Source organism: Hyla sarda, chromosome 6, assembly GCF_029499605.1.
Source record: "Hyla sarda isolate aHylSar1 chromosome 6, aHylSar1.hap1, whole genome shotgun sequence".
Taxonomy (NCBI): Eukaryota; Metazoa; Chordata; class Amphibia; order Anura; family Hylidae; genus Hyla; species Hyla sarda.
Genome location: NC_079194.1, coordinates 45,412,706 through 45,440,354, shown reverse-complemented (window position 1 = coordinate 45,440,354; position 27,649 = coordinate 45,412,706). Strand labels below are relative to the sequence as shown.

The 27,649-nt window shown below is 42.9% G+C and overlaps 1 protein-coding gene across 5 annotated transcripts in view; it reads right to left on the bottom strand.

Moving 5' to 3' along the window:
• The window catches only part of DDR2 (discoidin domain receptor tyrosine kinase 2), a 106,954-nt gene that overhangs the window by 18,694 nt on the left and 60,611 nt on the right, over positions 1-27,649 (bottom strand). For 4 of the 5 annotated variants that reach the window (XM_056523571.1, XM_056523570.1, XM_056523573.1 and 1 more), the window contains 6 exons: positions 27,179-27,284; positions 26,052-26,235; positions 20,917-21,160; positions 19,987-20,049; positions 12,842-12,972; positions 6,308-6,506 (listed from right to left, as the gene is read on the bottom strand). In XM_056523571.1, coding sequence (XP_056379546.1) covers positions 6,308-6,506; positions 12,842-12,972; positions 19,987-20,049; positions 20,917-21,160; positions 26,052-26,235; positions 27,179-27,284 — 927 coding nt within the window. The remainder of the gene's footprint in view (positions 1-6,307; positions 6,507-12,841; positions 12,973-19,986; positions 20,050-20,916; positions 21,161-26,051; positions 26,236-27,178; positions 27,285-27,649) is intronic. The other variant, XM_056523572.1, reaches the window with a different exon arrangement.

Sequence of the window (27,649 nt, the reverse complement as noted above, 5' to 3'; positions counted from 1 at the left end):
AGCATGCATGCCTTTTCCCTCCCCCACCTCTTCCTGCTTGGCTTCTGACATTGAGGAGGCGGGCATGCTGCAGTGCAGCCCGAGCTTTATGACTCTAAAGCTTAAAAGTAAAACATGATTTTATTACTTTGCAAGCAGTCATCAGCTAAGACTTAGGTATCATTTGTTATATCTCCCCGTCAACTATCTGCCCAAGTTGGTAGCTCAACTGTCCAAAGCAGGATGGCAGCAGAGAGCACTGTGTCTGATTTTTTGTAGGACTCAAAACTGTCTGCTTTCAAAAGAACAGTCAAAATGTGTTTTAAGTTATAGTGTATGTGTGTAAGTTATCAACCACTAACAATGTTGTCTTACAATGGCTAGTAGCCGTCTTAGTGAACTACTTGCGTCACCAGTACTCTATTACAACATATCCTACATTTCCTACATTCATGAAAACATTCCCTACGTGATACAGCACCCTCTACAACGCTAACAAAATAGTTGGGAGACGATAATGATTTCCATCATGTTAGCCAAGAATAGGAACTCCGCAGTTTAGCAAAATTTTTCGATTAGAGAACGAAAACCAAAAAGAATGTACAGCAGGACAAAACAAGGAATTTTACAAACATTTACAAATTTAAATACATTTGCCCTGATTTACTATTGTCGGGCTGTGCACCAGATTCTGGTGCATTGCACCAGAAATTCTGTCTGCGCCAGAATTTGCTCCAGAATAAAAAAAATAAAAATAAAAACCCGACTAGCTCTCCATTTTACTGAGAAAACTTGAAAAAGGGGCCTGGCCACCAGGAAAGGGCGTGGCCACCAGGAAAGGGGCATGGTTGCCGAAAAGGGGGCATGTCCCTGACATTTTCACAAAAACCCAACATATTTACTAAGGTTTCCAAAGAAAATGTAGTGGACTTGAGCTGCGGAAAACCCGACATATCAGAGCATGTGTAAAAAAAAGCAAAATGTAAGGAAAAGTGCAAAATGTAGGGAAAACTTAGTAAATACCATGGAAAAAAATTGTAGGGAATTAAAACCCATAAAGAAATCTCCACTAAACTCTTAGTAAATCAGGGCCAAGGCATTTAAAAAATTTTCAAATCCTTTTATTTTTTTCACATTTTGTTATGTTGCGGCCTTGTGGTAAAATAAAAAAAAAATCAAGTTTTTTCCCCACACACATTTTAGCAAATTTAATAAAAAGGAAAAACTTAAATTGTTGTTAGTTTAGTTAAATAGTCAGATCTGTTACTTAAAGGGGTACTCCGCTGCTCAGCGTTTAGAACAATCAGTTCCGAATGCTGGAGCCAGCATCGGGAGCTTGGGATATTATAGCCCCGCCCCCTCATGATGTCACGCCCTGCCCCCTCAATGCAAGTCTAAACTTGCATTGAGGAGGCGGGGTGTGACATCATGAGAGGGCGGGGCTATGACGTCACAAGCTCCCGGTACTGGCTCCAGCGTTCGGAACAGTTTGTTCCAAACGCTGAGCAGTGGAGTATCTCTTTAGGATGATAAGGTTTTATTGGGGATTTTTTGCCCTTCTCTTTTGCAGATCTTTTCGAGCTCTGTCAGGTTGGATGGGGACCATCGGAAAAAGCCATTTTCAGGTCTCTCCAGAGATGTTTGACTGGGTTCAAGTCAGGGTTCAGTCTGGGCCACTCAAGGGCATTCAGCCCTCCTGTTCCAACCTACCTAAGCCGCTCCTTTGTTGTTTTGGCTTTGTGCATAGGGTCACTGTCTTGTTGGGAGATGAAACTTCACCACAGAAGTTTAGAGGGCTCTAGATCAGGTTTTAATTAAGAATAACTCTGTGCTCTGTCCCATTCCGCTTTTCCTCAACCCTGACAGTCTTCCTGCCCAGCCACTGAAAAACACCCCTACAGCATTATGCTGCCCCCACCATGCTTTACTGTACGGATGGTATTGGGCAGGTGATAAGCAGCGCCTCATTTCCTCTAGACATGATGCTTAGGCTAAGTATCCACTTGTTTTTTTTGTGTGCGTTTTTTCCTAAAAAAACGCCAAAACATGACGTTTTTTCATTGAAAAAATGCTGTGGCCAGATGTTAGCTGTAAATCAATGAGACATCGCTAAATTATTTTTCCACTTTTCCTTGGCGGTTTTGCAAAGTCGCAGAATGTTGAGCATATGTCGTTTTTTTCCATGAAATCGTGGCATTTTTCTCCCATAGAAGTCTATGGGAGTAAAAAAAAAACACCAAGAAAAACCACATGTGGGTTTTAACTTTGGCATTTGTGCAGGCGGTTTTTATATTTTTATTTGGACTTTAGCAATCCCAAAAAATGATGGAGATACCTTTTTTTAAAAAAATTTCGTAGGGTACCATTAAAAAATATATTTAAAAAGATACAGTAGTGATGGAAAAAATTGTATTTAAAAAAATTTATCTTTTTTATAACAATATTTTATTAATTTTTAAACAGGGATACATTTATATGGGCAGGCAGGGCCCTAAAAATGTAGCCGACAATAATAAAAATGTTGTGTGTGTGTGTTTTTCACTTTTTTTTCTTCTTTTTTTTAGGTAGTACTACTACTCCCAGCATGAAACACACTGTTCCATGATGGGAGTAGTAGTACCGGTACTAATTGACAGATCACCCCAGGTCTTTTACGATCCTTCTGTATAATGTATAGATGCGGCCGCTCTTCTATGGTCCCCTGCATTGACATATATATATACACCTATTCATATTTCCTGCAGAGAGCTGTGATTGGCCAGATGGTTCCAGCCAATCACATCTCTGTGTGGGAAATAGGAATATGTGTATATATACGGCAGTGCAGGGACCATAGAAGAGCGGCCGGCCGCATCTATACATTATACAGGAGGATCACAGCGGGTGTCAGGAGTGACACCTGGGGCGATCTGTCTATTAGTACAGGAACTACTACTCCCATCATGGAACAGTGTGTTCCATACTGGGAGTAGTAGTACCACCTAAAAAATAAAAAATAAAAAAAAGGGGAAAAACACATACACTACATTTTTATTATTGTCGGCTACATTTTTAGGGCCCTGCCCGCACCTTTTTTTTTTTTCATTATTATTATTTTTTTTGGTAACCAACAACTTTTTCAAACACTTCAAAGGGGCCAAAAATGCAATTTCCACTCAAAGGCAAAAAACGCCAGAAAAAACGCAAGAAGAAAACGCCAAACACAGGAAAATACTGTGGCTTTTTTTCTGGTATTTTTTTGGGCCACAAAAAAAACAAGTGGAAACTTAGCCTTAGAATTGAGGCCAGAAAGTTCAATCTTGGTTTCATCAGACCAGAGAACCATGTTTCTCATAGTCTGAGAGTCCTTTCGGAGCTTTTTTTTTTGCAAGCTCCATGCGGCTTTCATGCATCTTTTTCTGAGGAGAGGCTTCTTTCTAGCCCCTCTGACATAAAACCTTCTCAAAGTTTCTCCCATCTGCACACAGGATCTTTGGAGCTCAGCCAGAATGACTCTTGGGTTCTTGGTCACTTCTCTTACCAAGGCCCTTCTTACCCGATTACTAAATTTCGAATTTCATCAAGAATTATGGCGGACACTGTGCTCTTATGAATGTTCACTGCAGCTGAAACATTTTTACTATGTTCTTCCAGATCTGTGCATCTACACAGTCTCTGGGCTCTACAGGCAGTTCTTTCCTTTTCATGACTTAGTTTTTGCTCTGATATACATTGTCAGCAGTGGCGTTGCTAGGGGGGGTGCGGACCGCACAGGCGATCATCTGATGTACAGACCACTCCTTCCAATTCAATCACATGACCCTTCCCTACAACGTCATTGGAAGTATCTGATATAATAAAGATATATCCAAGTAATAATACATAGACAGGACCTAACGTCCGATGTGTACCCACAATGTGCAATGTAAGTCAAAGGAAGAGAAATTACACGTATTTGCTAGCGATCCAATCCCATGTCCACAGGACGTCACAGTGGAGAAGGAGCGTTTCACAAGGTATCTGCGCATAGCAGGGACGCACGGCATAACTCCCCATGATGCACCTACCAACCCGGCTTTGGCATCTTCCCGAGATGGTCACGTGACTCAGAGATACGCTGACCCGCAGTGATGCGTTACCTAGGAGACGCACCGACACTGCTTCACCTCTGATGCGCAGGCGCATCATGGGGGAGTGATGCCGAGCGCCCCTGCTATGCGCAGATACCTTGTGAAAAGCTCCTTCTCCCCAGCGGCGGCACCGCCCCCCTCTTCTTATGGCCATTACGCATCACTGAGTGGTAATGCCAAGCGCTTTTGTGACGCACATCTTGTGATGCGCCCCTCTGATTGTCAGCTGTGACACCTTATATAGACAGGGCTGTGTCATTCTCAATCCTGTTCAATCCCATTAATTTACTATATGTGGCCCCAAACAAGCTGTAGAAACATCTCAGAGAGAGAAATGGGAGGCCTCCTTAGCTAAATTTTACTTGTCCTAGCAAAGGGTCTGAATACTTATGTCCATGTGAAATGTAAGTTTTTCCTAATAATTTGGCAAAAAAATTCTACAATTCTGTTTTCAGTTCATCATTATGGAGTATTAGGTGCAGATGATTTTTTTTAAACATTTAGAATGCATTATATATTCAAAATATACTCGTATATTGCAAAAAGAGCTCCACTCTTGTCCTCAGGCTGTGTCACTTACTCTACATTCACATTTGAAGAGTAGACTATGTTTAGGGTTTTCGTTGGCATGTCAGAACAGTTTGCCAATGTATGTTGCAATGTACCCGTGCTAGCTCCATTGAGTTCAAATGACTAATGTTATCTTATAGTGACCACATTAAAGGGGTACTCCGGGGGAAAACAATTTTTTTTTAAATCAATTGGTTCCAGAAAGCTAAACAGATTTGTAAATAACTTCTATAAAAAAAATCTTAATTGTCCAGTACTTATCAGCTGCTGTATGCTCCAGAGGAAGTTGAGTTGTTCTTTTCTCTCTGACCACAGTGCTCTCTGCTGACACGTCTCTGTGTCAGGAACTGTCCAGAGTAGAAGAAAATCCCCATAGCAAACCTCTCCTGCTCCGGACAGTTCCTGATAAAGACAAAGGCGACAGCAGAGAGCACTGTGGTCAGACTGAAAAGAACTACTCAACATCCTCTGTAGCATACAGCAGCTGATCAGTACTGGAAGGATTAAGATTTTAAATAGAAGTAATTTACAAATCTGTTTAACTTCCTGGCACCAGTTGATTTGAATTTTTTTTCCCGCCAGAGTACCCCTTTAAGTCCATTTTCAAGCGCATACTGTTATTTTGTTGAACTCAGTAGATTGGCGGCCTTGTATGCATTTGTTTTAGCTAAAACAAGTAATGGGTGTTTTTGCTATATTTGTTCTCCCTTAAAGTGTAAGTGTAATTTATTAAAACTTTGGACACATCACAGAGACAGGTCAAAGATTCTGATTGGTCGGGTCTCATTGGAACGAGTTGGGACAAGTGCACAGTAGTGCACTTTACATCCCAGCTGCCAGCTTCACAAGATGGCCCATAGACTTATTATGGGGCCTCAGGATGGAGACCTATGTGGGTCTCATTAGTGAGACCTTGACCGATCAAAACTTTTTAAATATCTCTGTGACATGTCAAAAGTTTTGTAAATGGCAGGTACACTTCAAGGACCCACTCCTGACTTCTGAATCTAGTAACCCTTTCATGGCATATGTACTCAACATGTAGAGGTGTGGCTCCTGAGCATAGTAAGATTGCATAGTTATAAGTAACCACACTATTGCCAACAGTCTCTATTTTAGTACCCCAATTTAGTATTGCACTTTATTTAGCTATGTGACTGTAAATGCAGAATATGACTTTTATAACATTTTGTATTCAAAAAAGCAAAAATGTATAGCAAAAAAGTGAAATTTTCCCTTAAAATATTTATTATTAAGATTCCTTATGGTGCAGAAATGCTGTAGATTTGCTACTGCAGAAAGTCCTCATCATTTCCATCCACACAAGATTTAGGTGTCCAATTGTATTCCAGCCATAGTCATCTTATCTTCTATCCAAAGGATAGTAGAAAAGATGTCTGATCTCATTCTATGCTGGGCTGCTGCTCCAGTCTCGGAAACCTCTGTGTTTCCGTGACTGAAGACGTGACATCACGCCACGCCCCCACATTACGTCACGCCACGCTCCCTCGTGACATCAGGCCACGGCCCCTACATTCATGTCACGGCCCCTACATCAGCAGGCCCTCCGCGATCCTCCTTTAGATAGGGGATAAGATGTCTATGGCCGGAATGCCCCTTTAATCTTAATAATACTTCTTACTACATACCAGCTTCCTCTTCTACCACTGCTTGTGCTGTGAGCTCCTGATAGTCCGGCCCAAGAGGAAATATCCTGTCATAGGTGGAGTTGGATTCATGTTCGCTAGTTGACATTGATTCATGCCTTCTATTTGCATTGTATGTATTGGAATCACTGGGGATTGATAGGCTGACAGTCAGCTCCTCATCCAACATCCTTCTAGATGCCTGAAAATAATAAGAGCACAAAAAAGACAATAACATAATAGTTTGTTGACATTTCACAAAAAATATAAAGTTTTTGAAAATACAGAAGTGGTTGTAAAAGAGAAGCATACGTCTTGTTTTTATGCTTTAAAATATCTTTGGATTAACTGGATTTGGCTAGAAAAACTGTATTAAAACTACACCATAAAACCATGTGGTTTTACACATAAATAGCTTTTAAGAAAAATTTTGTGATCAAGTTTCCTATAAGTCAGTATAGAGTTATGAACCACACTGGGTTGATTGAATTTTGTGCTTTGTTGTTGTTTTTTATGCAGTACACTTTACAGTAAAAATAACACAAAAAAAAGGAAATTTTATTTATTTATTTATTTACTTAATCCTACAGGGCATTTTGAGGGCTAATTTTTGGAGCTATGATCTGTAGATTTTATTGGTACTTATTTATTGGTTTAGATGGCACGTTTTGATCTCTTCTTATAGTTGCTTTTCTGATATATGATATGACCAAAAATCTGCATATTTTTTTCACACTTTCTAAGTACCTCTAGCGGACTTTTATGGGCAGTCATTATATTGTTTATAACCAAAAAACGAATAGCAAACCGTGGTCGGCACCAAGCCCGAGTGTAGAGACAACACACTTGCGGAGCAACCCACAAATGAAATGGTATGTTAACAGTTCCCTTAGGATGGCCGGTAAGATACTGTCCGTAATGGGTGCTGAACCAATCAAGAGCAGTAGAGTCTATAAAATGTATCCATAAGGAAGAAGATGGGAGCACTCACCAGTACAGTGGATCTATATCTTCTTTATTAAAGTGCAGTCAACTAGCAACATGTGCAGCCAGACACGGACACCAACATCGATCAGCAGAATGGGTTACCGCTGTTGCACGCCCGTGTCTGGCTGCACATGGTGCTAGTTGACTGCACTTTAATAAAGAAGATATTGATCCACTGTACTGGTGAGTGCTGCCATCTTCTTCTTTATGGATACTTTATATTCTTTATACTGATCAATGCTCTACTAGTAGAGCCTAGTAGAGGCAGACTCTATTAGCAGATAACTGAGTGGTAGGCCTGAAGGCCTAGTGAAGGGCTCCGTCTACCATTGAAACCAGTCTGCACCCCGCAAACATGTGCCAATTGGGCATGCACGGCACCTATCATTCAGTTTCTTAAGGGTACGTTCAGACGAGCGGATTTACAGCACCTATTTTGCAGTGTATCCGCCGCTGAAGAACCTCTGTATGCTGCCTTTACATGTGCCTGCTTGGATCGGCAATATGTCGCTACGAGCAGACACACTGCGATGTGCGAGACGCTGCGCGCATGCGCAGTATACTTGTACATAGCGGCAGCTCTCGGCCTAGCTCATAGAGCAGGGGGAGCGGCCGCGTTGTGTCCGAGTATACCGCGCATGCGCGGCAACTTGCACATCGCTTCAGTGTGTCTGCACGTATTGGCGTATTGACGCTCCGAGCAGACACATGTAAAGGCAGCATACAGAGGTCCTTCAGCGGCGGATCCGCACTGTAAAATACGCTGTAAATCCACTCGTCTGAACGTACCCTAAATGCTGTGATCGCTGCTGATCATGGCACTTAACAACAGACCAACATCAGCAAGATCGCTGATGTCACTTATTGACTCATGTTAATTAATGGCACAGTTTGTTAAGGCCCAAGCAGCCTTATAGCCACATAGTTATGTCCAATGTCACCAAGGGGTTAAAAAATAAAACTAAATACACTAAATTGTGCCCCTCCAAAAACAAGTTCTTATACGGCTATGTTGATGTAAAAAAAAAAAAAAAAGTTTTGGCCCTTGAAAGGCAAAGATTTAAAAACAAAAACGTCTGTCAGGTTATTCTTTTCTGAATCAGGTTCTAGTTTACAATAGCGCTATGGTCTCATGTTACAATGTTTTCAACTTACAATTCATCAGGAAACAAATAAGTATTGTATTTTTTACCAAGGTAAGTCGTAAGTGAACTTGTATGATTGGAGGCATGCTTTACCTTTTTTTTTTTACCTTGAATTTTGTAACGTACAAATAGTGAAAATGAGCCAGTCCAACCTTCTGGCTATGCCAATCACTGAGATAACACATAATGGCCCTGATTTACTAAGAGTGGAATGTTTATTCTGGAGTGATTTCAATATCACTCGTCGTTTTTTTTTTTCAGGCTTATTCAGGCTTGGGTGTTAAATTGATTTAAACCTAATATTGCAAATGCAAAACCAAAAATTGGAAAAAAATATATATACATTAAAGGGGTTATCCAGGAAAAAACTTTTTTTTATATATCAACTGGCTCCAGAAAGTTTAACAGATTTGTAAATTACTTCTATTAAAAAATCTTAATCCTTTCAGTACTTATGAGCTTCTGAAGTTAAGGTTGTTCTTTTCTGTCTAAATCCTCTATGATGACACCTGTCTCGGGAAATGCCCAGTTTAGAAGCAAATCCCCATAGCAAACCTCTTCTAAACTGGGCGTTTCCCGAGACAGGTGTCATCAGAGAGGATTTAGACAGAAAAGAACAACCTTAACTTCAGAAGCTCATAAGTACTGAAAGGATTAAGATTTTTTAATAGAAGTAATTTACAAATCTGTTTAACTTTCTGAAGCCATTTGATATTTATATAAAAAAGTTTTTTTCCTGGAATACCCCTTTAACTATCACAAAAGCATTCAATATGTTATTCATAAAAGTGTTTAACTGTACAAAATGTTTTCAGGTTATAAGTTACTTTCACAAAAAACACAATGGCAAACAGTCCCTTGTAAGAAATTATTCCATTTTTGGAATTCCAATTTTCTTGGCTGTCGGTTATTGTGTAAGGCAAACTCACACTTTTTCTCGAGTCATTTTGGAAGTACTCTTTTTTGTTTTTTTTGTTGGTAAAACGCCCATTTTTGCATAAAACACGCCCATTTCAGAGTGGAAAAAAAATACTCAGAGTGTTTTCTAAAGTGTCGGTTGTGCAACTAAAATTTGGTCGCATAAATAGTCGCACAGACGTTGCGACTGAAATTTAGTGTCATGATTCGGCTGGCTGGATGTGGATCCTCTGTGTCAGCGAGGGATTGGCGTGGACCGTGTCGGTGGACCGGTTCTAAGATGCTACTGGTATTCACCAGAGCCCGCCGCAAAGCGGGATGGTCTTGCTGCGGCGGTAGCAACCAAGTCGTATCAACCGGCAACGGCTCAACCTCGCTGACTGCTGAGAAGGCGTGGGACAGAAGGACTAGGCAGAGGCAAGGTCAGACTTAGCAGAAGGTCAGGGCAGGTGGCAAGGTTCGTAGTCAATGTGGATAGCAGAAGATCTGGAACACAGGCTTTGGACAACACTAAACGCTTTCACTGGCACAAGGCAACAAGATCCGGCAAGGGAGTGCAGGGGAAGTGAGGTAATATAGCCAGGGAGCAGGTGGAAGCTAATTAGGCTGATTGGGCCAGGCACCAATCATTGGTGCACTGGCCCTTTAAATCTTAGAGAGCTGGCGCGCGCGCCCTAAGGAGCGGAGCCGCGCGCGCCAGGACATGACAGCCGGGGGCCGGGACAGGTGAGTGACTTGGGATGCGATTCGCGAGCGGGCGCGTCCCGCTATGCGAATCGCATCCCCACTGGCAATGTCATTGCAGCGCTCCCGGTCAGCGGGTCTGACCGGGGCGCTGCAGAGAGAGGAACGCCGCGAGCGCTCCGGGGAGGAGCAGGGACCCGGAGCGCTCAGCGTAACAGTACCCCCCCCCCCCCCTTAGGTCTCCCCCTTTTTTTGTCCGGCAATAGCTTCACGTGGGACGAGGACACTGGGAGCGATTGTAGGGTTTCCTCAAAGGCAGGCAGTTCAGCAGGAGTGGGAATGGGGAGGGAGGGCAGAGGGTGAAGCTTGGCATGGGGCAGAGTGTCACCAGGACGGGGGCTATGAGGAGGCATGGCACAGTCCTGATAGGCCTTGGGGAGACCAGGCACAGGAGGAGACACTGAGGCCCGACAGACGGGACTGGGAGGAGACGTGAGGCATCTCTTGCGGCAAGCAGGACCCCAATTCTTGATCTCCCTGGTGGTCCAGTCAAGGGTGGGAGAATGATGCTGGAGCCATGGCAGACCGAGGAGGACTTCAGAGGTACAGTTGGGAAGGACGAACAATTCAATTGTTCATTATGGGGTACAATGCACATTAAGAGAGGTTCTGTGCGGTAACGCACAGTACAGTCCAACTTCACTCCGTTGACGGAAGAAATGTAGAGCGGCTTGACGAGACGGGTCACCGGGATGCAGAACTTATTCACCAAAGAGTCCAGAATAAAATTTCCAGAAGCACCAGAGTCCAAGCAGGCCACGGCTGAGAGGGAGGAGTTGGCAGAAGGAGAAATCCGCACGGGCACAGTGAGACGTGGAGAAGCAGATTTCGTACCAAGAGACGCCACACCCACGTGAGCTGGGTGCGTGCGTGCGTTTCCCAGACGTGGAGGACGAATAGGGCAATCCACCAAGAAATGTTCGGTACTAGCGCAGTACAGACAAAGATTTTTTTCCCTACGGCGAGTCCCCTCTTCCTGGGTCAGGCGAGACCGATCCACTTGCATAGCCTCCTCGGCAGGAGGCACAAGGGTGGATTGCAAAGGATACTGTGGGAGAGGTGCCCAGAGATCAAGGTCTTTTTCCTGGCGGAGCTCCTGGTGTCTCTCAGAAAAACGCATGTCAATGCGGGTGGCCAAATGGATAAGTTCTTGCAGGTTGGCAGGAATCTCTCGTGCGGCCAGCACATCCTTGATGTTACTGGATAGGCCTTTTTTAAACTTCGCGCAGAGAGCCTCGTTATTCCAAGATAATTCGTAAGCGAGAGTACGAAATTGGATGGCGTACTCGCCTACTGAAGAATTACCCTGGACCAGGTTCAGCAGGGCAGTCTCGGCAGAAGAAGCTCGGGCTGGTTCCTCGAAGACACTACGGACTTCAGCGAAGAAGGACTGGACTGTGGCTGTGGCAGGATCATTGCGGTCCCAGAGCGGTGTGGCCCAAGACAAGGCCTTTCCAGAAAGAAGACTCACTACGAACGTCACCTTAGACCGTTCTGTGGGAAATTGGTCCGACAACATCTCCATATGTAGGGAACATTGAGACAGAAAGCCACGGCAGAGTCTAGAGTCCCCATCAAATTTGTCCGGCAGGGACAAGCGGAGGCTGGGAGCGGCCACTCGCTGCGGAGGAGGTGCAGGAGCTGGCGGAGGAGATGGTTGCTGCTGTAGCAGTGGCAGAAGTTGCTGTAATGTGGCGGTCAACTGCGACAGCTGCTGTCCTTGTTGGGCGATTTGCTGCTATTGCTGAGCGACCACCGTGGATAGGTCAGCGAGACTTGGCAGCGGCACCTCAGCGGGATCCATGGCCGGATCTACTGTCACAATTCGGCTGGCTGGATGTGGATCCTCTGTGTGAGCGAGGGATTGGCGTTGACCGTGTCGGTGGACCGGTTCTAAGATGCTACTGGTATTCACCGGAGCCCGACGCAAAGCGGAATGGTCTTGCTGCGGCGGTAGCAACCAGGTCGTATTCCACCGGCAACGGCTCAACCTCGCTGACTGCTGAGAAGACGTGGGACAGAAGGACTAGGCAGAGGCAAGGTCAGACGTAGCAGAAGGTCGGGGCAGGCGGCAAGGTTCGTAGTCAATGTGGATAGCAGAAGATCTGGAACACAGGCTTTGGACAACACTAAACGCTTTCACTGGCACAAGGCAACAAGATCCGGCAAAGGAGTGCAGGGGAAGTGAGGTATTATAGCCAGGGAGCAGGTGGAAGCTAATTAGGCTGATTGGGCCAGGCACCAATCATTGGTGCACTGGCCCTTTAAATCTTAGAGAGCTGGCGCGCGCGCGCCCTGAGGAGCGGAGCCGCGCGTGCCAGGACATGACAGCCGGGGGCCGGGACAGGTGAGTTACTTGGGATGCGATTCGCGAGCGGGCGCGTCCCGCTATGCGAATCGCATCCCCGCCGGCAATGTCAGTGCAGCGCTCCCGGTCAGCGGGTCTGAATGGGGGGCTGCAGAGAGAGGAACGCCGCGAACGCTCCGGGGAGGAGCAGGGACCCGGAGCGCTCGGCGTAACATTTAGGCGCAATAACCGAGAAAAAGAGACGGTTGGACTTTAGTAAATGAGGGCCAATGACTTTTATAATGAGATAAAATATACAAAACACAACAACATAACAAACTCATATGTAGGACTTCATATTAGTTTGTTTGAAATGGTTTGAGAAAAAGATATGAACGCAATTGATAATACATTTATATAAATACATTTACAATCATATTTTAAGCTACAATGTACCTTCTCTAGCATCTTCTGCCAGAACTGTCGCCACAGGATAATCACAATAATCGCCACAAGTATAAAGATGATGGCAACTAAACAACCAATCAGGAGGCGGGTATTGCTGTCGTCTATTTTAAGGGTGGGGTCTAAGAAGAGAACAATATATTTTTGTTATTAAACTTCATTGGTTAAAAGAAGCGCTTATGTAATTTCCATCATAGAAAATGTGTAGTGTGGACACTTACTATGGTGTATTATCGTTTAAAGGGGTACTCCCCTGGTAAACTTTTTATTTTTTAAATCAACTGGTGCCAGAAGGTTAAACAGGTTTGTAAATTACTTCTATTAAAAATTCTTAACAGTTTCAGTTCTTATCAGCTTCTGTATGCTCCACAGGAAGTTCTTTTCTTTTTGAATTTCGATTCTGTCTGACCACAGTGCTCTCTGCTGACACCTCAGTCCATTTTAGGAACTGTACGGAGCAGGATTGGTTTTCTATGGGGATTTGCTTCTACTCTGGACAGTTCCCAAAATGGACAGAGGTGTCAGCAGAGAGCACTGTGGTCAGGCGGAAAGGAAATTAAAAAAGAAAAGAACTTCCTGTGGAACATTCAACAGCTTATAGGTACTGGAAGGATTAAGATTTTCTTTAAAATAAGTAATTTACAAATCTGTTTAACTTTCTAGCACCAGTTGATTAAAAAAAAAAATGTTTTACAATGGAGTACCCCTTTAAGATGTCTCCATAGTTAGGGATTTGTTAATGCCCAAGCCGAACACAATGGCCCCGGATCCTGACAGGTCAGGAGAACAGTGTTCCAATGCTGTTCACCTCAGCTCTTTGAGAGGCTGCAGAGCTGACTGTAGCTGCTCTTTGTGACTGTAAAACCAGTCCAAGCTGCCACAATTAGGTATTTTTTAGCTGTCTGTTGCATGGCAGATAGCTGAGACGGAATCGGTGTGCTGTTCTCCTGACCTGTTAGGTCCCGGGACTGGTGTGTGAGGTCCAGTGGACCCAACAGGTTCTCTTTCAAGGGGTACTCCACCCCTAGGCATCTTATCGCGGGGGTCCCGCTGCTGGGGACCCCAGTGATCTCTGTTGCGGCACCCCAGGGATCCGGTGTACGGAGTGAACTTTGCTCTGTGCCAGATGACTGGTGATGAGGGTCGGAGGCTCGTGATGTCACGGTCAAGACCAAACCCCCTCAATGCAAGTCTATGGGAGGGGGCGTGATGTCAGTCACGCCTCCTCCCATAGACTTGCATTGAGGGAGCGTGGCCGTGACATTATGAGCGGGGCATGATCGTGACATCACGAGCCTCCGGCACTGTACCCGACGCTCTAAACGAATGCCGGGTGCAGCAGGGAGATAGCGGGACCCCTGCAATCAGACATCTTATCCTTTCCTTCGGGGATAAGGGTATAAGATGTCTAGGGGCGGAGTGCCACTTTAATCTATCCATACACTTCAGATAGCTATGAAACATACACATCCCTACATACACATGTATGCTCTGAATGGAGTCAGGGGAGAAAGTCACTGTCAGCAGAGGGGTAGCGGCCATAGAAGCAGACCATGCCACTACTATGGAGCCCGTGTCGGGGGGCGGGGTTCCAACCAGGTCTGTCTCTACAGGTCCCTCACCAGAACCTCATGTCCTGCTGCCAGGTACGCCATCAGAATTTTTGTGCTTTCACTTTCTTTCTGCCAAGCTGGCAGCGGATTTTTAGCAATTTTGCTGATACTGTGCGTGAAATTTGTGCTGAATATATGCAGAATTTCTTGCACTCAACAAAAGGATTCCGGGCAGAATTGACTTGGACTCTGCTGAGGAATCCTGCAAAATCTATTGACAGGTTCAATGTTTCTGCAGAATCCGGAATGCAGAATTTTCACAGCAGAAATTCTTTAGCGTAAAAGCTGCTGTGTAAATGGGACAGTGGAAATTATATTCACCGCAATGTTAACTTCATGTAGCAGAATTTCCAAGCTGAATTTTTCCTCCGGATTCTGCACGAAAATTCGGCAGTGTGAGCATAGCCTTAGGCCGGATTCACACGGCAGAATTTCTGCACTGAATTCTGCATGAAAATTTTGCATGAATTTATAGCCAATACACTTTAAGGCCACATTCACATGACGGAAAATACCCCTATCTGCATCAATTCTGCATCTGCATTGGTTCGGTGCAGAATTCTTTCGTTTTTAAACACATGCGGAATCAGTGTTGAATTCTTGCAGACATTTCCCCACGGATTCCGCATGATTCCGCATCTCAGTAAAAATATAGATTTTATTTAATTGAACAGTGATAATTTTTGTGATGCCCATTGACCTCAATAGGATTCTACAGCCGAAGTCAAAAAATATAACACCAGACTTATATATGTGTGATACCATGGAGAACAGAATTTAAGCAGCGGAATTCCGCATGCGGAAATTCTCCTGTGAAAATGACAATGCGGAATCCCATTAAAAGTAATGGGCAATACATTTAGGCGGAATTCCACACAGAATTTCCATGGTGTGAACGCAGCCTAATGGCATTCCGCGGTCTCATTCACACAGCATAATTTCTGCTACTGAAATGCCATTAAAGTAAATTCATGCACAATTCCATGCAGAATTCAGTGCAGAAATTCTGCTGCGTGAACCCGGACTTAAATGGGCACTGTCATTTACAAAAACTTTCTTTATGTTGCACATCTTGACAAAATATTAACCATTCTAATATACTTTATAAGAAAATTGTATTTCCTTTTTATATAAATCATGGCCAATAAAATCATGGCTTTGTCCAAGCTGAAGCACAGGCATAGATAAAGTCCAGTAAGTGAGGGTGGGATAGTACTCCTCTGTGCTCTCTCCTGTCTGATAGTACTCCTCTGTGCTCTCTCCTGTCTGATAGCACTCCTCTGTGCTCTCTCCTGTCTGATAGTACTCCTCTGTGCTCTCTCCTGTCTTATAGGACTCCTCTGTGCTCTCTCCTGTATGGTAGTACTCCTCTATGCTCTCTCCTGTCTGTAAGTACTCCCCTGTGCTCTCTCCTGTATGGTAGTACTCCTCTGTGCTCTCTCCTGTATGATAGTAATCCACTGTGCTCTCTTCTATCTAATAGGACTCCTCTGTGCTCTCTCCTGTCTGATGGGACTCCTCTGTGCTCTCTCCTGTCTGATAGCACTCCTCTGTGCTCTCTCCTGTCTGATAGTACTCCTCTGTGCTCTCTCCTGTCTGATAGCACTCCTCTGTGCTCTCTCCTGTCTGATAGCACTCCTCAGTGCTCTTTCCTGTCTGATAGGACTCCTCCGTGCTCTTTCCTGTCTGATAGGACTCCTCTGTGTTCTCTCCTGTCTGAAAGTAATCCTCTGTGCTCTTTCCTGTTTGATAGGACCCCTCTGTGCTCTCTCCTGTCTGATAGCACTCCTCTGTGCTCTCTCCTGTCTGATAGCACTCCTCAGTGCTCTCTCCTGTCTGATAGCACTCCTCTGTGCTCTTTCCTGTCTGATAGTACTCCTCTGTGCTCTCTCCTGTCTGAAAGTACTCCTCTGTGCTCTCTCCTGTCTGATAGAACTCCTGTGCTCTCTTCTGTCTGATAGGACTCCTCCTCTCCTGTCTGATAGGACTCCTCTGTTCTCTCTCCTGTCTGATTGTACTCCTCTGTGCTCTCTCCTGTCTGAAAGTACTCCTCTGTGCTCTCTCCTGTATGATAGTACTTCACTGTGCTCTCTCCTGTCTGATAGTACTCCTCTGTGCTCTCTCCTGTCTGATAGTACTCCTCTGTGCTCTCTCCTGTCTGATAGTACTCCTCTGTGCTCTCTCCTGTCAGAAAGTACTCCTCTGTGCTCTATACTGTCTGATAGTGCTCTCCTGTGTTCTTTCCTGTCTGATAGTACTCCTCTGTGCTCTATACTGTCTGATAGTACTCCTCTGTGCTCTCTCCTGTCTGATAGTACTCCTCTGTGCTCTATACTGTCTGATAGTACTCTTCTGTACTCTCTCCTGTCTGATAGTACTCCTCTGTGCTATCTCCTGTCTGATAGTACTCCTCTGTGCTCTCTCCTGTCTGATAGTACTCCTCTGTGCTCTCTCCTGTCAGAAAGTACTCCTCTGTGCTCTATTCTGTCTGATAGTGCTCTCCTGTGTTCTTTCCTGTCTGATAGTACTCCTCTGTGCTCTATATTGTCTGATAGTACTCTTCTGTACTCTCTCCTGTCTGATAGTACTCCTCTGTGCTCTCTCCTGTCTGATAGTACTCCTCTGTGCTCTATACTGTCTGATAGTACTCTTCTGTACTCTCTCCTGTCTGATAGTACTCCTCTGTGCTCTCTCCTGTCTGATAGTACTCCTCTGTGCTCTCTCCTGTCTGATAGTACTCCTCTGTGCTCTCTCCTGTCTTATAGTACTCCTCTGTGCTCTCTCCTGTCTGATAGGTCTCCTCTGTGCTCTCTCCTGTTCTATCAGACAGAGTTCTAGCCCACCCTCCTTTACTGAACTTTGTCTATGCCTGTGCTTCAGCTTGGACAAAGCCATGATTGTATAAGCCATGATTTCTATAAAAATGAAATACATTTTCTTATGAAGTATATTAGAAAGGTTAATGTTTTGCCAAGATGTACAACATATAAAAAAAAAATTTATCTGAAAGTGCCCATTTAAGGGTATGTTCACACAACAGAATTTTACACGGAATTCCGCATGAAAATTCTTCAGAAATCATTTGCCTATTCACTTCATGGGATTCCGCTGTCCCATTCACACAGCAGAATTTCCGCATCTGAAATTCTACATTCTGCAAAAATATAAGTCTTTCCCTATTATTTTGCTGAATTCCGCAGAGGAATCCTATTGAAGTCAATGGGACTTGAATTTTTTGCGGAAAGTACAGAATTGTTGTGAAATGTGTGCTGAATTTGCAGGTTAGTAACATTATGTGTCTACTTTTATAAGTATACTGAGGAATCCTGCAGAATTCTGAAGGTAACTCTGCTGAAAATTTTGTACAGATTCCATGTGAATTATGCAAATGTAGAAAAAAATGCAGTAAATGATTGTGGACATGGAATTTCTGCAGAACATACCCTTAGGGTGCCGAGCGGGGAGGGGGGGAGGGTGTATCTCCCACCTACTTACTGAAGGGGGGGGGGGGGGGTTCCCTACCTGTCTACCTGAGGGATTTCTACCTACCTATTTGGGGGGGGGGGGGAATTCCCTGCCTTCATACTGGGGCATTCCTTACCTATCTACCTAAAGAAATTCCCTAACTACCTACTGGGGGAATTCCATACCTATCTACCTGAAGGATTCCCTACCTACCTATTGGGGAGATTCCCTACCTATCTACCCGAGGGATTCCCTACCTACCTGCTGGGGGGGTTCCCTACCTATCTACCTGAGGGATTCCATACCTTGGTTATTTATTTTAGCTGATTATGGAAATCAGCTGATTTTTTCCCATATGTTTTTTACCATAATCGGCTCCAAAGACAAGCTGTAAATATAATGCGCCTGTTTTATATGATGTATAAACATGGCGTAAAAGTGGTACATTCTGTAAGGCCTACAGCAGAGCAGTTTTGCCTTGATTGCCGCTTTTATTACATACTGTAAATAATGCTGTATTAAATGTATTGTAACCTGACTTCCTTCTAAACCTTGTGAACCGGTCTTTAGCTGTTAGTAGGGTACTATTGTTTTTATTATCCCGCACTGCTAGCAAGGCTACTGAATGGACATATTGTACAGCAGAGGCGCCAAACCTTTGGTATCCTGGCAGCCACAGTCAACTCTGATGGTTCTTATATATAGGTAGACCAGCGTTTCCCAACCAGCCTTTGGCTTTCCGTGCACGCTGGGAGTTGTTTTGCAACAGCTGCAGGCACACTGGTAGGGAAGCAACAGGGTAGACAGCTGCCCGATACAAGTAGATTAGCGCTCATAAAAAGGAGTCTTCACAAGGCCTAATTATTGTGAATGCTGTATTGTAATTGCTGTATTATTTGGGCAGCCATTCATTTCCAACATTGTTGGCAGCATATGCCCCATATACATGGAAAGATGTACTGCTGACAAGTGACCAAGCATGAACGATCCCAGAGATCAGCCAATCACTCTGCCTTTTACTTGGGGCAAAAATGAGGTTGTTAAGATAATAATAGTCCCTTGATTCATGTTCAGGAGCCACATTTAACTAAGACTTTCAGCACATTTCTGGCTTTACACATACTGGCTGAACTGAAAATACTGGCATATGCCATATTGTTTGGTTAAGAAATACATATTGAAGAGATTGGGGTATTATATATTAAATTGGCAATTTGGGGGTTTAAAGAGGTTGCTTTGCTTTTATTGTCACTTGCAGATTCCCACACCTTTACCATTCCAGTGCTCACCAGTCCTTGCTGATCACCACTTCTTGGATCAGCCTTAACACCAGGAGATGGCTGTAAATGCCGGTTTGGGTAATCACTGAGGCCGGTCAGTGTTCCCCCAGTAATTGGCTGATCATGCATTTTCTGAAACAAGAAGTGTAGATCAGCAGGGACCGATGAGCATTGACATGGCAGCCTTTGCTGGTGCAAATGGTACAAATTTTTGGGTCCACTATCTTGAGCCACACAACTTAAGCTTCTTTTAGATGGGTCTATGGGGGCTAATCTCTGTGATCAGCACTCACAAGCCTCAATTAATCATGCAAAAACACTTAAGCTTCTTCATTGTCGGCCACACATCCTCTGTTTAGGGTAATATGTAGCCAATAACCATTTTTTTAGCCACACAAAAAATTTAGTTAGTTGACAAAAAAGTATTCTTTTATTCTTCAGCTAATCACTGGAACTTTAACACCAGCAAATTATTGGGAATGGGCGTTACTATGAACACTCATTCACCCTATAATCGACCCATATAAGGGGCCTTAATGATTTACATGTGACTTCCAAGCCACTGGTTGGACACTACAACTGTACAGTAAATTTTCCATCATACCATAATCTGCCAGATTTTCAGAATTATTTTATTAATGCTAAAGGAGCCTTATTACTGTTCATATAGTTCAAATGTGATTCAATGGGTTTTATGTTTTCCTTCTCACAATCAACTTGACCCAACATCTTTTTTTCTTGACAATTTAGAGATAATAATTTATTTTTATTAACATACCATATGTAGTTGGAACACTAGCCGGCCGTGGAGGACTTAATGAATTGTTGTACATGGCAGCATCTGTTGACATTGAGGAAACATATTGGTGAAACATGATAAAATACTTTTATGTATCATTACCGAGAGTGAAAAAAAGATAAAAAAGACTATTCAGTCGAACGAATGGTTTAGCCACATGTGCCCGTGTACTTCCTGCTCTCTCTAAGCAAATTTTCTTACAGAGAAGACACCCTTATAGATCCTTGTAGCAGTGGATATTTGGTTAGTAAATTCTGTTAGCGGAACAAAAGATCCCTAAAGTTGAAGGTTTAATCTGGTACTCTGCCCACAGACAAGGCGGCGTGGCGTCACTTCACATCTCCGGCAACCATAACCCAGCATTCTAACCATACTGATTAGAATGCAGGTGCTGCATGGAGATCGCGGGGGGTCCCAGCGGCGGGACCCCCACGATCAGACATCTTATCCCTATCTTTTGGATAGAGGATATCTGTGGGCGGAGTATGCCTTTTAAGGACCTGTGAAAAATAATGTAACTTTTAAATAATGTTTAACACCATACAAAAATAGAAAAATAGATTGTGAAACGGCACAGGATTGGTAGGACATGCTGATTAATGAGCCGGGATCTCGAGAGGTGCTCAAGCGGTAGACGTACCGTATCACGCCACTTGGTGCTTCGTCAGGTGCGGCCTGACGAAGCACCCAGTGACGTGATACGGTCCGTAGCCGGCGTCTGAGCTCCCCCCGTACCATCTACCGCCTCCCTGCCAAGAAATGACTACATGTCGGTGACAGTCTGCCAGCTTTGGGAAGATTGACTTGGTGAGTGCTCCATTACTTATCTTTATGTTTTGAGATTCACTTTTAAATAAGTAGAACCTTTAATAGTAGAACAGATTATGATTACAGATTCCCAGTACATACCAGACTGGAACGTGATCTCACTAAACATCATCCAAGAGTCGGAAAAATAGTACTGGCACTTGATAGCTCTGGCCATATGGTTGTGAAGTTGCACAGTGACGTATCGGGCGCTGGGGTTGGCATCATCCATTATCAAGACTGAAACGACAGAATTTGCTTCCCATTCATTTGCTTCCGATCTAAAGAAACACTGCACTTCTTTGAAGATCTTCACCCCCTTCGAGAACATGTTGTTGCAATGAACCTACAAAGTTTAGAAACATTTTTTTATTTTTTATTTTGATTTGCACAATTGGTCTTTTACAGAATACAACTGACAAAAGTTGTATATAAGTAACTAAAATAAAATTCCCATCTTGCTAAGAGAGGTCCTCAGCTATCCCAGCTTATATTCGGTTAAAGGGGTACTGCTACCATAATTAACTTATCCTCTATCCACAGGAGTCAGGAACATGTCGGGATCTGTCTCTAGATGACGACATGCGCTTCTGACTAAGCAGGACCGGGTACCATTCAGGAGATTGCTGGGGGCCCCAGCGGTCAGCTGCTTATCCCCTATCCTGTTGATAGGGGATAAGTTTTCCGGTGGAAATCATTTTATTTTTTTTAAATCAACTGGTGCCAGAAAGTTAAACAGATTTGTAAATTACTTCTATTAAAAAATATTTACCTTCCAGTACTTTTAAGCAGCTGTATGCTACAGAGGAAATTATTTTCTTTTTGAATTTGTTTTTTTGTCTTATCCACAGTGCCCTCTGCTGACACATGATGCCCATATCAGGAACTGTCCAGAGCAGGAGAAAATCCCCATAGCAAACCTATGCTGCTCTGGACAGTTCCAGATACGGGCATCAGGTGTCAGCAGAGAGCACTGTGGACAAGATAAAAAAAGAAATTCAAAAATAAAAGAATTTCCTCTGTAGCATACAGCTGTTTTAAAGGACTGGAAGGGAAAAGATTATTTAATAGAAGTAATTTACAAATTTGTTTAACTTTCTGGCATCCGTTGATTTAAAAAAAAAATGTTTTCCACTGGAGTACCCCTTTAATTCTGGCTGCAGTACCCCTTTAATGGAGGTGGCCAAAAAGAAGAAAACAACTGAGCTGGTTGTTTTATGCAACTTGCATAATTTGCATTAAAATCAATACCTGTGTAATACTTTCTGTCAATTTTTGTCTGAGCACAAGACTTGCACGAGTCTATTGCGTTCAATCTACGAATCTGATGGAGGTTAGAAAGACTTGCATGGGACTTCACAAAATTAGCAGGGCAAGAATTTAAAGGGGTTCTCCGGTGCTTAGACATCTTATCCCCTATCCAAAGTATAGGGGACAAGATGCCTGATCGCGGGAGTCCCGCAGCTGGGGACGCCCGTGATCATGCACGTGGCACCCCGTTAGTAATCAGTCCCCGGAGCGTGTTCGCTCCGGGTCTGATTATGCTCGACCGCAGGGCCGGCGGCGTGTGACGTCACGACTCCGCCCCCGTGTAATGTCACGCTCCGCCCCTCAATGCAAGCCGGCGTGAGTGGGCGTGATAGCTATGGATAGGGGATAAGATGTCTAAGCACCGGAGTACTTCTTTAAACAAATATCCTGCCACGAGAGTGTGACTGAAGTTGTGCTTTAACTTATACTCATGTTACTACAATACTCTAACAACTTTTCCTTAAAGCGAAACTCCAGTGGGAAAAAAAAGCCTAATTTCTCTATGTATATTGTATCTGTTACTGTGATAGATTATACAGTTCCACATTGCTAAGTAAATATGTTATAAACCATTTAAACCTTTGTAGTTAACCATGCTTTTATTTCCTCACTTGGTTGTAGAAAGGGTTAAGTTTTAAATACAATTGGTGGTAAATTTACTTTTCTTCTTTGGCCTCTGGCAGCCCAGATAGGTAATACTGTTTTACCTGCAGATGCCCACCTGAATCTTTAGATCTTGTATCAGAGGGGTGTCTCTGATGTAGATTTAAATGGGCACTGTCACTAAACTTTATTTTTAATATTTTGTTCCTCATGTTTAAATAATTAAGTACTTAATGTAATTGCTTTTAGGGCTTGCGGCTCTAAGGAAGCCCCGGACGGCTGCTGGAGGCACCCTGGTTAAAAAACACTGATGTATAATCTGCAACCAGGGTGCCTCCAGCTGTTGCAAAACATCATCTCCCAGTATGCCCAGGTCCTCTCTCTAGGATACTCCTCGATAGCACATGCAGCGCTTACAGAGAGGAGGGGACTGGGCAGCCTGCCGTGCCATTGGCTGGCTCATCTATGCGCGCTCCCGACAGATATGCGTCCAGATATACAATTCCAGCATTACATCTAAATCTTTTTTATTTCTCTCCTGTATTGAAGCAAAAAATGGTTCTAAATCCATCAGTCAATACAGTTACAGTAGAGTGTGTAAATAGACAAAGAGGTTCTCGGAGCAGATCTCTCCTGAACGAATTTAGAAAGCATTATTACTGAGCCAAAAACAATCTGGATCATGGAATTCTTGGGCAGACCTCCTGATCAGGAAAACACTACATCCTGGAGGGTGGGCACTAAACCTAATCTACTTTTAAATGATAGTAGACAAATTGGGTTTTTCTGAATGGGACATGATGGCAACCTGGAAAAATCACATGCTGGGAAAATTGTACTTTCTGTGTCCAGCAGATTGCCCAACAATAGTAAATACCCTATCAATATCATGGAGTGGTCTATCGATTTACATTTACCCACAGGTGTCAATAATCCAGAAGGTGTTGAAGAAGATCCAGCAGAAGAGACCATCGGCCATAATGCTGACACCCTTCTGCCCCAGGCGGTATGGTTGCCTGTTCTATTGAGGCTATCTTAAAGAGTGTTCTGGAAGCTACCATTGGTGAAAGATCTACTGTTGCAAAAAGGCTATGTACATCCAGCCCTAGCCACCCTTCACTGATGGCATGGCATCTGATAGACATGGGTTAAGAGAGAGTAGATTCTCCGGTGACGAAAAAAAACAAAAAAAAACCCTACTTGCCGCTAGAAGGCCATCCACTTCAGAATCTGGTAAAAATGTACATCTTGTTTGCTGTTGAATGGTCATTCTGAAATCAACATTGCATCCATATTGTAGGTTCAAGAGAGACATCATAAAGGCCTCAAACACTTTAAAGCGGTCACCCTTTGATTGCTAAATACTTTAAAGCATTAAAAAATGTAAGACCGGTGCTGTGTACACCAGTCACTACTTGGGATCTCCATAGATAAGAAAACCATATAGCTCGGCACTGCTGTATAGACCAACGCTAGGATCCTATGAGTGAATAGAATAGATTGCTGCTTGTAGAAGTAAACGGTGGGATAGGGGATAAATTTTAGATTGCGGGGTCCGAGCGCTGGGGCCCCACGTGATCTCCTGTATGAAGCCCCAGCTCATATAGGATGCTCCATACAGGAGAACACGAGGTGCTCCAGTGACCGGACCCCCCGTGATCTAAAATGTATCCCTTTTTTTCCATGAGCTATCTCCTTTAAAGTTTGTTCCGGATGGGGTGCTTCTAAGGACAGTACCTAATTTTATACCCAAGGTATCATCCTCAACAAATCTGAACCTTAAAATCTTCCTGACAGTTTTCTTTCCTGAACTCGGTACAAAAGAAGAACAACTATGGCACACTATGGATGTGAAAGAATCCCTACAATTCTACCTTCACAGAGCAAAGGATTTTTGCCATGAAGAGAAATTCTTTATCCAGTTTGTAAGAGCTGGGAAAGGACAGAAGGCTTTAAAGGACACAATGGCTTGATGGATAAGATCAACAATATGGGAAGTATATTGTCTGAAAGAAAGACCATCTCTATTTCCAATCAGAGCCCACTCTACTCAATCCACAGCTACAACATGGGCAGAAATGGCACTATTGCCTCTTCAAGAGGTGTCTTCAACTTTTATAGGCTTGATGTTGTGATGCCAGATCCAGCCTTTGGCACTGGAGTATTGAATGCAGTATTGTTTTAAGTACCCCCCCCCCCCCCTCCAATATGTTGATTATATCTAAGTCCTATTTGTGCTGCCTGAGGATGAAAAGGAAAGGGTAAATTGTTCTTACCAACAGTGTAGTTTCCTCGAGTCCAAAGGCAGCACACCTATAACCCACCCAATAAATGTGTTGCATTAAATAGTTTTTTCTCTATTCATTTACAGAAGGACTGTTTTGTGGTGTAGCTATTTCGGGAGGCTGTGGACATTGGTTGTTTAATTAATGAATTAATTGAGTGTCATTAGTATTCTACGTGGGTGGTCCAGGAAGGAGTTAGGGGAACAATATTAGCCATCTGTGCTGCATTCCAACTCAAGGAAAGTACAATTCAGTAAAAAATATTTACCCTATTGCAAATGCACAAGAATTGTATTTGTGCTACAAAGCTAAGTTACTTGACTTGCGCCACATTTATTGGTTTATGAGTTGTAGACCTTGGCAAAGTGAGGCATGGCTGCAGTAAATGGTGCATGTCTTAATTTACAACAATGACAAAAATTGCAATAGAATTCTGAAGCAAGATTTTGGCGCAGTGGAATCCAACTAATGTGATAGAGTCATCAAACAGCAAGATACACTCTTTTAGGCTTTCTAGTTTACTCTAAGAATTGGAGAGTTTTAGTAAATCTGGCCCAATGGGGGAAATTTATTAAAACTGTCCAATACTTGGACAGTGCACACTTAAACATTCTTCAAATGCACCAAATTTATCATAGTGGCTCTTGCTGTGTGATGAATCTGGTGCATCTGTAGACTGTCTAGTCTAAGTTTAGACCAACTGTAAGTTGGCCTTCCTAAATTTCAGCACATTTTTGCTTGCACCACCTTTTCCATTAATACATGCCCCTTTTTGGGCATGGCTAATAAGTTTCGAAAACACATAATAAATATGGTGCAAGTAATGTAAGACAGTTTTTTTCATGCAGATTTACACGATCACAGCAATGAATCTTTCCCAGTACTATAGATCATGACATAGTTTAATTACATGCCTCCATAAACTGTTATTTAATTGTGGAAAAATGTACCTTCATATTAATTACAACAACAATATTTATCTTAGACTAATAAATAATAACAAAGAATAATAGAATATGTTTATAGACTTAGAGAGACCTTCATTGTTGTGAAATTTCTTATTCGGTCAAATTCAAACATGATTTCCACATATCCATTAGGGAAGCTTTCATTGCTCCAACCAACATAATCATATCCAGGCCACATGTGGTACTCATGTGTCAGCGTGAAGTCATCCAGCCCCGATACCCCGTCAGTCAGCTGGCCGAGCCCTTCAGTCATGCTAAAATGGATAGGAAAATACATCGTCAAGGCGTGAAGCGCCAGATACATTTGCCTGCAACAACTTTTACTGATTTTCCAGATGGCAGATTGACTTGGCTTTACATAAAATGTAAAATAAATCTTCCTCTAATTTTATTTACTAAGGTTATTATTATTACTAAGAAACAAATTGAAATTTATGGCACCTTTTTGCCAAAGCCCAACCTTGATGCAGCAATAAAATCATGGTAATTTGCATTGAAAATGTTTGATGGCTGCCCCCTGACTTTACCCTAACAAAGATAAACTAATCAGCTGCTCCTAATTTATAAGTGTTTTCTTTGTCTTTGTTGTTGTATGATGGATGACTTTATGTTGAAATTTGTTTTTGCTAGTATTTGTATCATCACTGTCCTGTTTATATGGAAACGTTGAATTTGTTTTTGTCTGCCCAAAATAACGTCATACTCTCTGTTTGGCTTTTATTGGGCCAAAAACACTTCAGCCAAATATTAGCTAGGAGTCAAAAGAGAGGTGTGAGAAGCCAGGCCAGCATGTTTTTATTTTTTATGTTTTTTTCACCCTTTTGTGGCGTCTTTAGGCTCAGGTCTAGTTTTTGCAGCATGTTGCAGCAGGATAATTGTGAGGGTAAGTTTTTTAATTCAACTTTTTAATTCAACTTTGGGTTTTCAAAGAAAAAAAATAGCAAAAAGACATAATGTGGATTTTTTTTTTACATTGGAACCGCCCATTAATTCTTCGGTAGAAATAAATCACATGACTTGTAATGAAAGGAAAACTAAGGATAAATGACAATAAAAAATGCCTATTCTAAAGGCCACTATTTTTTTATTTATTTTTTTTGAATGCCAGAAAAACTGCATTTTTGGAGTAAACAAAGGAAAGGCAATTTTTTTGTGGTGATTTTTGTTCTCCCCTAAACTGACAATAATAAAACTCACCTGTAGCCAACTGCTCCATCATAAATGGTATCATTGAGGTTAACAATTTGTCCATCAGGTAAAAGGAATTGTTGGCCGGATGGAGAATTATAAGACACCAATCCATCTAAATAGAAAGTTAGTAACACAAAACATTGATTAGTTTGCATTAAACTATCAGTGAGACATAATGAAAAGTAATAAATTTGATAATTTACATTTTATATAAAAATAATTTATCTTATAATACATTTAAAATGACTGGGACTGTGCCAATTATCTAGGTAGGGTCATTTTAAAGCTTTAATAGGGCAGCGGCAATCCTGCTATCCACCTATTACTGGCAGATCCACTACTCAAATAATGTTGTCATGTCCTCTATAAAGCTCAACTTAAAGGGGTACTCCTGAGGAAAAAATGCTTTCAAATCAAATGTATGCTCCAGAGGAAGTTGTGTAGTTCTTTCCGGTCTGACCACAGTGCTCTCTGCTG